At 34.4% G+C, this 9,563-nt stretch overlaps 1 protein-coding gene across 4 annotated transcripts; it reads left to right on the plus strand.

The window, feature by feature from the left end:
• The first annotated feature begins 2,256 nt into the window (after positions 1 to 2,256).
• On the plus strand, positions 2,257 to 9,121 carry LOC126726215 (protein MALE DISCOVERER 2-like). 4 transcript variants are annotated; one of them, XM_050431424.1, is made up of 14 exons: positions 2,257 to 2,649; positions 2,803 to 3,260; positions 3,356 to 3,488; positions 3,699 to 3,770; positions 4,547 to 4,690; positions 4,770 to 4,913; positions 5,758 to 5,859; positions 5,959 to 6,020; positions 6,114 to 6,596; positions 7,235 to 7,425; positions 7,553 to 7,685; positions 7,793 to 7,950; positions 8,038 to 8,229; positions 8,341 to 9,121. In XM_050431424.1, exons 2-14 carry the CDS (start codon positions 3,176 to 3,178, stop codon positions 8,626 to 8,628), a joined length of 2,187 nt encoding a protein of 728 aa, XP_050287381.1. In that variant the 5' UTR covers positions 2,257 to 2,649; positions 2,803 to 3,175; the 3' UTR covers positions 8,629 to 9,121. The 4 variants fall into 4 exon arrangements, with proteins under 4 accessions (XP_050287381.1, XP_050287383.1, XP_050287382.1 ...); XM_050431425.1 differs by having other exon boundaries at positions 2,261 to 2,649; positions 8,368 to 9,121; XM_050431426.1 differs by lacking the exon at positions 5,758 to 5,859 and having other exon boundaries at positions 2,259 to 2,649.
• The last annotated feature ends 442 nt before the right edge of the window (positions 9,122 to 9,563 follow it).

The following is a 9,563-nucleotide window of genomic DNA, read 5'->3' on the forward strand; positions in this document are numbered from 1 at the left end:
GAAAAATTATTTGACTAATTATTATTTTTATGATAAAAATTGTGTTTAGCTTTAAATATATCTATACGTATGTATGTGTTACATGATTAAAAAAAAATTAACTACTTATTTATATTTTTATAATAAAAATTGTATTCAATTTTAAATATATCCCTGCATTTGCATGAGTTACATGCTAGTAGAAATAATAGAGATGAATAATTGATAAGAGTAAATTTGTAACAATAACGTAACTATTATCAATAGTGATGATATTTAGATTAAAATGTTATTTGCATTCTCTAAATTTAGGCTACTTCTAAATTAGTCCTTAAATGATGAAATATTATAATTTACATATATATATATATATATATATATATTTTTTTTTTTTTTTTTTTTTGAGAAACAAACACATACACACAAGCAGGGACGGAACCAAGATTCGTACCTAGGGGGGGGGGCAAAGCTTAAAACCAAAAAAAAAAAAAATTTATGAAAATAAAAACTAACATCTATTTCATATTCAACAAAATACTACATACAAAATAAGTATTTTTTAAACATTTCATATTATAAAACACATCAACAAAATATAACATACAAAATAAGTGTTTCTTATTTTGTGCGCGATTTTTGTTTAGGCCATATTTATTTATTTGTAGTTAAATGGGCATGAATTTTATTTATTTATTTATTTTCTTGTAGGTCAATATCTAAATATTTTAGAGAAGAAGAGACAAATATATATATATATATATATATATTTTTTTTTTATTTATGGGCAAATCTTAATTTTTTTATACTAGCTTTTTTTTTTAAATAGGGGGGGGGGGTGTGGGGGGATGACCCTCCTCTGTCCTAATGTAGGTCCGTCCATATACACAAGGGAGAGGGAAAGGGGTTTTAACACAAAGGCACACCACAACTCCACTCAAAAGTCATGGTAATTTTTAAGGGAGGGTGGGGCAAGTTACCATGACTTTTAAGTGAAGTTATAGTATACCTTTGTGCTATAACCCCTTTCCATTTCCTTTGTGTGTGTATGTGTGTTTGTTTCTCAAAAAAGAAAAAGAAAAAAAAGAATGGATAATTGTCCCATAATTTACATAATTGAGTATAAATATTAGAAGTATATAAATGTAGTCATTACATCAAATCCAATTAGAATCTTGCTGTTACACCCCCCCCCCCCCCCCAAAAAAAAACACACAAATCATTTTATAAATGGAATAATAGCAAGAATATTATGAACCAAAACAAAAATGGCATATAACCACGTTGTAATAGTTGTGATGTAAATTATAAATAAATTTTAAAACGTGCATGCTAATTTAAAACGTCCCCAAATTTAGATGGTGTAAAATAGGAGCTTTCAAAAAATTTATAAAAAAACAAATACCATTTGAACATGACATATTTCATAAAACTTCTTATTAGAAAAGTCCACAAACTCCATTCTTATACAAAAATCAATAAGAAATGCTATAAGAGTACTTTACATTACATTATAAACTTAACAAATGTATACAGACTTTAATATTTATATTCCTTATAGTACTTTACATTACATTATTATACACTTAAGCAAATTCATAACGTAATATTTTTATTGATATTACAGTGTAAACTAAAAATTTTCTCCGCTATTTGTGAAAAAATCAACTAAAAAAAACTAAAACTACAATGATTAGTGGTGGCACTGAAACACTTCACATGCCCCAAAAAATGAGTGGTGAAAGTAGATATCTGTCTGTAGTTCTATTTTTTATAGTACAAACTAAAAAAAAAAAATGGCAGAAGGGGAGACAAAAGAAAGAAGAGGTAGGCACGCAAAACAAAAGAGAAAGGTGTGGGCCCAGTCAACGGTTATAAAAACAGAGATGTGGGGAAGGAAAAGCGCGTCCGAGTACAACGGAAGTGGGGGCCCTCACCACCGCTCACTTTGTGAATCACCAAAGAAAAAAAAACCAAACCAAACCAAACCAAAAACTCCAATCTCTCTTTCTCTCTCCTAGTCCTGCCACTCCGCCCAAAATGCCTTGCCTTAACCGATTTTTGAGTTCCCGCCGATCTAACTCAAAGGGGGTCCCTTTCATTTTTTGCTAATTCTTTGTGGGACCCACCAAAGATATTTACTAAAAAAAAAAAAAAATCAAAGAAAAAAAAAGAAAAATTAACGAACACAGCTGGTGAGGTGTGGCTGGTGGGGTTAGAGAGAGAGAAGGAAACAAGCCCAGAAAGCGAAAAAAAGAAAAGAAAAAAAAAATAAAGAAAGATACATCATCAGAGAGATACGCACAGAGCCCTGAGAGAGACCCAAAGATGGTCGAAGAGAGGGTCCTCTAAGATCATCCTGAGATAAGAGAAAAAAAAAGGCAGTAATTGAAAAAAAATGAAGGACTAAAAAATATTTTTGTTTTCAAAAATTTCAAAAATATTTTTTTTTCTTTGCTGCCTTTTGTGTCTCAATCTCCACCCACCTATCATCAACCACCACTCCTAACATTCATTCATTGCATTGTCAAATTTTTTTTTTTTTCTTTTTTTTGGTGAACTATTTGCACAGAAGAAAAAAAAAAAGTTTGCATTTTTATTATCGTCAACAAGAGCAGCAAAAAGAAGAAGAAAAAGACTTATTCCTTGCACCCTTTTGCTCCAATCTTTATGGTAAATAATAAATTCTCTCTCTTTCTTTTTGCTTACATTGCTTGCTCAAGAGGGTATTCCTTCTTTCATTCTTTTAGTGCTGTTAGTTTCTCTTTTTCTGGACCCCATTTGGTTCATTGAAATGTACATTTTTTTTGTTTCTGAAACTTGCAGCTGCAATTGTATAGGATAAGGTTTTGATCAGGGGTATGCGCTTGTTGACGAGAATGGTGTAGGTGCAATCATTAAATATAAAAAGATGAGAGAACCTGAAATGGTTGGTGGATGCGTAAGCCTCCTAGAATTTTTTCTGTTTGTAATATAGTTGTTGCGTAGTTAGTGTTTTACATTTAAACACATTCAAAATTACATTAAAAGGATTTGCTTGCGTGTGGAAGGAGTTGTAATTTGTAATTGGCTGCGTTTGGGATCATATTGGTGGGGGTGAGTTTTTATATAAAAAAGAAAAAAACCTGGCGATTTTGTATAGCGTGTTGTATAGCGTTGTGGCTGACCTCCACCACTGCTGCATTTGGTTAATCAAGTAATGGGGGGTAGATGGAAGTTCTCGTGTTTCGTGGCATTGGTTCTTCTTTCGGGTTTCCGGGGATGTTGGTCGCTTAATGATGAAGGTAATCAGCATTGGCGATCTTGACACTTTTGTATGATGGTATTGAATCCAAATGTTGGTTGTCTAATGTTTGTTGTGATTGGAGTTGGAATGCAGGGTCAGCCTTGTTGGAATTCCGGGCCACAATAGAGTATGATCCGTATGGTGCTCTTGCAAATTGGAATGCTGATGACCCTGATCCTTGCTTGTGGTTGGGAGTTTGTTGCATCAATGGAGAAGTACAAGTGCTGTAAGTCCCTATTGTGTGATTTTTCATTGCAGAAGATTTTTTTGACGAATTTAATGATTATGGTTTTGGTCTTTTATTATGAAAATTTAATTTCCTTTTGTAGCAATTGTCTGATAGACAACAATGTGGACCTTAATTCTAGATTCAATATGGAAGTATGACAAAATTAAATGCTTTAATGTTAAATGTGTTTATGTTAACTTCTTGTAGGGATCTGAGTGGGCTTTCTTTGGAGGGGACACTGGCACCTGAGATTGGGAAACTAAGTAACTTACGATCTCTGTAAGCATTCACAATGCTGTGTAGCTAAAATTTCAGTGTTGCTATCTGGGTGGAGTTTTTGTATTGTGTAGTCAAGTATTATTTGTAGAACTTGCATATCTCTTTTTTGTTGGACTCATATGCAGGAAAAATCTGTGCTGTATTGTTGCATCGCATGTTGATAAGTTTGGTACGCTTTAGTTGGATATTTTTCTCTAGTGTGGACTGTGGACCCCTTGCACTAGTTTGCTGGTGTTTCATTTCAAAGCCATTTTTTTACAAAAATAAATAATTTTCATCTCTGAAATTTGTTCATTATGTGTATATGCATGTTCAAACTTGCAATTTGAGAGGAGATAGAACATAAATGTTGTCAGCTAGTGGAAAAATATGTATTCATGGTGTTCACCTTACAAAGTGGTGGCCCTAAATAATTTTAGCAAGTTGAAGAATGCAAATAATATGCCTTTAGGATATCTTTAAAATGTTTGCTCAATCATGTCTTTTGAGCCCTCTACTAAGCATGACTCTTTGTTTATGTAAGTTCATCTTGTGTTATATGTTGTCATAGTGTAGAAGGTACTTATTGAGACTTCAATCATTTTTAAACATGTCTGGGTTCATATTTGCTTTTGAAAATTTTATGAATGAATTATTCTTGTGTTATATGGGCTACCTCAAATGATAGACAATAAATCTAGGGTCTTGTTATGCAGCTTGATAGTTGACAATTTTGCAGTGCCTTTGGAATCTCATTATGATATTCTGGTTCTCACTTCCTCTGTTTATATGGACAGTGTACTCTTCAAGAACCATTTCTCTGGTGCCATTCCTAAAGAGCTTGCAGACCTTACAAAGTTGGAGCAGTTGGACTTGAGAGACAATAACTTGAGGGGAACTATTCCAGCAGAAATAGGCAGGATGCGGTCACTAAAACGCTTGTGAGTTAACTGTTACATATGTAATCTGTATTTGATGCGTAAATTATAAGTTCCTGGACTGAATTCATTTATACCTCAGATTGCTTTGTGACAATAAATTTGAAGGCAGCATTCCTTTGGAACTTGAGAGGCTCCACAAGCTCTCTGAATTGAAATTTGATGATAACCTTTCAGCTGCTGTGGCCACAGGCATCGACTATGTAAATCGAAAGTTTGGACACTGGTGAGAAATTATTTATTGCATTGAACTTGTTGTCCCTTTTAGTGCTTTGCAAGATATGTGACTGCTTCTCCTTTAATTTATTTCATTACACATCACATGTTGATCAGGACTCTTTAGTTTATTTTTACTGCTTCTCCTTGCAAGATGTGTGCTATCAACTTCATGCCTAGTAGAGGAACTTCTAATTAAATGGAGAATTTTTTTAATTAAAGAAGATGCTTGTAAAGCTCTTTAAAGTGACTAGTTTTACTTCTCTCAGCCACATCATTGCCAAAGAATTAAATGAAGAATGGGGCACACAGATGCTGTTTTAATTATTTGATAAGTTAGTGGTGCATTACGAAAGTTAAGGCCAGAAATCTATTGATCAAAAGGATCCATTCAAATAAGTGGTTTCAGTATGAGCTAATAGCCCATACAGGATATAATTAAATAGTTAAATAGTCTATGTCTCAAAAATATAAAGTTGTATATTCTTAGTGAGATAAAATGTGTGGGTTTTATGTATATTATTCTGTATGGATTTGAGTTCCTGTATCACATCTAAGTCTCTCATTAATCTGTGCCTGTTTATCTAAGGGCACTGGGCACTAAGTAAAGCAGTATGAGATTCTGCTACTGGAACTATTAGGATGCAGGATATTCTGAAGCATGCAGAATTTATTTTTACACTGGACAGATATAAGTCTCTTGCAATTCAGTTGCAAATGATGTATGCATGATAAGTACATTATGCACCACCATTTGGAATATTAGCCACAAATATGTCCTCTAGTTGATTATGCGGAAATGTCTACAGTTTTACAATCTAGTTTTCTGTTTTTTCTTTACATTTCTTGGGCAGCAATGGGCATGGAAATTCAAAACAATTCAATAAGGCAGATTTGTTTATAATCCCAATTAAAGGAGCTCTTATGCGTTATCTCCATGTCCTGCCTTTGTCACTGTATGGGATTAACATTTTTATTTTACTGCCTTTCTTCTTACTTTTGGTTTTTATTCACATTTGTTCTATTTTATTGAAACTGTTTGATTTTCCATCAAGGTTTAAGTTTGGAAAGGACAGTCCGCATGGAAATGGAGACAGTTGCTATGATAAACTAGCTAGTGAGTGGAAACAGTTTTGCTAATATTAGCTCATTAAATACTGATATTTAAGCTTCTCAATCACAAAATGATTTTGCTTCTTGCATTAAGCAGGTTCATCTGAGCCACACATGGTCCATATTGCTCAGAAGCTTGTTAATTTTGCACGTCGTAGGCTACTTGAGCAATCCAGTAACCTTGCAGCTGCACCTGCTAGTGATGGGTCATCACCCTCTGGACCAATCATTGCTCTTCCAACTATGCGGAGTAGTGGGGCTTTCCCAGCTGTACCAAATGAAAAGAAGAAAAAATCTCCCCCACCTGCACCACAGCCTTCTCCTGCTCATCCTAATAGTTCAAATTCTAACAGACATCCAGTCCAAACCCCTGGTTCTCCTAGAAATACAGACAATCAAAAGCCTTCTAATAGTGGAACCTCTGGAAATACGTGGAAATATATCATTATTACTGCGGGTGTTGCTGTCTTGCTCATTCTTGCAGCAGCTATTTTCTGCATGTTCCGAAGCCAAGCAGTGGCAACCATAGGTCCTTGGAAAACTGGATTGAGTGGACAGTTGCAGAAAGCATTCATAACAGGTGATTTTGCAACACAAAATAGAACCCAAAAAAAAAAAAAAAAAAAACTGTTCTTTTACTGAGTCTTCGACAAATAAACCCAGCAAGAATAGAATAAATAAAAAATAACTGCAATCTAATTTGGCTTGGGGAACTATTCCATTGTCATGTGGTTTAATATCTAGCGAGTTCTTACACATTGGTTTGAAGTGAAGTTAGATTGTTGTTTGTGAATAGGAGAAATTAGATTGGTTGAACTAGTAAGTGAACTCCAAGGCTTTCATCATTAAAAATGTTGTTTGAGGATAATTAGGAATGTCCGAGATATTTAAGTTTAGAAAACATAATGGTCAGTGGGTTCATTATGGGAATAGCTACCATTGTTAATTTAACCGTCATAAGTCAAAATTTTTATTGAAAAAAGAATAAACTGAAACTTAAACTATATCATGATGACTCCCATGTTCAATGGTGGACTGCTTTGGAGTATGGAACTTCTCTGAATCTATTTCCATATGATATGGAGTCCCTGAATTCCAATGCTCATCAAATATGCCTATAAGATATTAGCTGATTTCTTTAAAACAGAAGCATATGTTGCCTTGTGTTCTTTTGAGTTAATGAAGTGAGACTGATTCAGGTGCATATATGAAATACAGGGGTGCCCAAGTTGAATCGACCAGAGCTGGAAACAGCCTGTGAAGATTTCAGCAATATAATTGATACTTTTGATGGTTGCATTGTATATAAGGGAACACTGTCCAGTGGAGTTGAGATTGCCGTTGCTTCAACATTAATTAAAACTTCCAAAGAGTGGACAAAGAACTCAGAGATAGCGTACCGAAAAAAGGTCTCTTTTTTCTGTGGTCACTGGAATACTCAAGATCAGCAACTGATACATTGTGCACTTATATCTCATGCTCTTTTTTTTCTCTCTTCTCAGTGTATTGATGTATCTTGTTTTTGATCTTCTGTAGATTGATACATTGTCACGGTTGAATCATAAGAACTTTGTCAATCTTATTGGCTACTGTGAGGAGGATGAACCCTTTGTTAGGATGATGGTGTTTGAGTATGCACCTAGTGGAACCCTCTTTGAGCATCTGCATGGTAATACTGTTAAACTTATATTTACGGTAACTTGCATGTTTGAAAATTTTGTAAATTATTGGAGGCTTTATATTTGAGAGGCTAAAATAATTCTTCTGTCTTTTCAGTTAAAGAAGTTGAACATCTTGACTGGAATGCAAGGATAAGGGTTATTATGGGAACAGCTTATTGTCTTCAATATATGCACCATGATCTGAATCCACCAGTAGCACATTCTAACCTGAATTCAGGTGCTATCTATTTAACAGATGATTATGCTGCTAAGGTAAACTTTCTTTTTAACATTTTGATTGCCTTCATTAAATTTTGACCATTGTGTAATGCATTCTCATTCTCTCTTGTGCTTTCTCAGATTGCAGAAATCAGTTTCTGGACAGATGCTGCAACCAAGTCAAAGACCTCAGGTGAAGATGATAAAGAGACTTCAGAATTACCACCATTTGCTGATCCAGAAACAAATGTCTACAGTTTTGGAATATTGTTACTAGAAATCATTTCTGGAAAGCTCCAGTACTCAGAAGAACAAGGGTACCTTGTTCACTGGGTAAGTTGTAATTTAGTCTAAAGATCTAAGTCTTTTAGTGAGGCCCCCTAATTCCATACTTTTCCTTTGGGGCTTAATAAGTAATATACAGGAATTCTTGAATACTTGTAGAGAAATAACTCATCATCAACTTGCCAGGCTGCTGAATATTTAAATGACAAGCGGAGCATCAGCTACCTGATTGATCCGACACTCAAGTCCTTCAAAAATAATGAGCTTGATGTCATCTGTGAGGTTATCCAAGAATGCATCCGACCGGATCCAAGGCAGAGACTAACAATGAGGGACGTTGTTTCCAAATTGAGGGAAGTGATTGCTATCTCACCTGATCAAGCGACGCCAAGGCTTTCTCCCCTCTGGTGGGCTGAACTTGAGATCTTATCCGTGGAGGCAACTTAAGTTCTCTCTGATTCTCTACTCTGTATTGTAAGTCTCTCTCTTTGTATCAAAGTGCTAAAGAGTAGCCTTTAATCCATTCTACCTTACAACTAAATCCTATCAATACTGGGTGCTCACATCCCTTTTTGTCTCTTCCTTTTCATACATATGTTCTTATGATTCATTCTATTCAGATTCTTTCTACTTCACCCCTGCATTACGAGCAATAAAAGTGTGCTATAGGGTTTCAAAAGTGTTGGTGGAATTGTCGTAATTTAATTTTATACCAGATATTTGTATTTTTGTGATCAAAGTTTGGGATGTAAAATATAAACAAATCACTGAGAAGTTAGTCCCAGTGAACATATAAATTTGTGGACTTTTTTTATATATAGGTTGTTTTCTTTAGTTTTGTCTATGTAGGTTGTTGAGAACACTGAAAATTTTGAATTGTCCATAGCTCACTTGATTTTGGATTGAAGTGATGATTTTTAATGAAATTTGTTTTGGGTGACTGGTGCTGTAATTTGAAATACTATTGTTCTAGTACCAACTTTTCTTCTATTAAAATTGGAAAAGTGGTAGTGGTTACTGTTTAAGAAAAGGCTGTGTGTGCTCAATTTTAAACTTTATAAGAATTGATCAACAGTATGTTAATTCATGATACAATGAGGACCTTTCTTAGTTGAAAAGTGAAAACTACTTGCATTATATGTGGATGAAAATAAACTGCAAAAACCTATAGGTTTGAGGCAGTTTGCTGAACCAAATAAAGCCCCATTAGCCAAGGAGTCGAACTGTTTGGTTAGTTGAGTAAAATGGGCTTGAAACTCTTGGTTCAGAATGCACAGTCTAATCCAATTTTGTCCATAATCTATTAATAAACAAAAATTCGTTGTTAAAGAAGACTTTTTGGGTAAGTATTATGTTGACCAACTAACTCCCATCATATAGGA

Source organism: Quercus robur, chromosome 5 (genome assembly GCF_932294415.1).
Source record: "Quercus robur chromosome 5, dhQueRobu3.1, whole genome shotgun sequence".
Lineage (NCBI taxonomy): Eukaryota > Viridiplantae > Streptophyta > Magnoliopsida > Fagales > Fagaceae > Quercus > Quercus robur.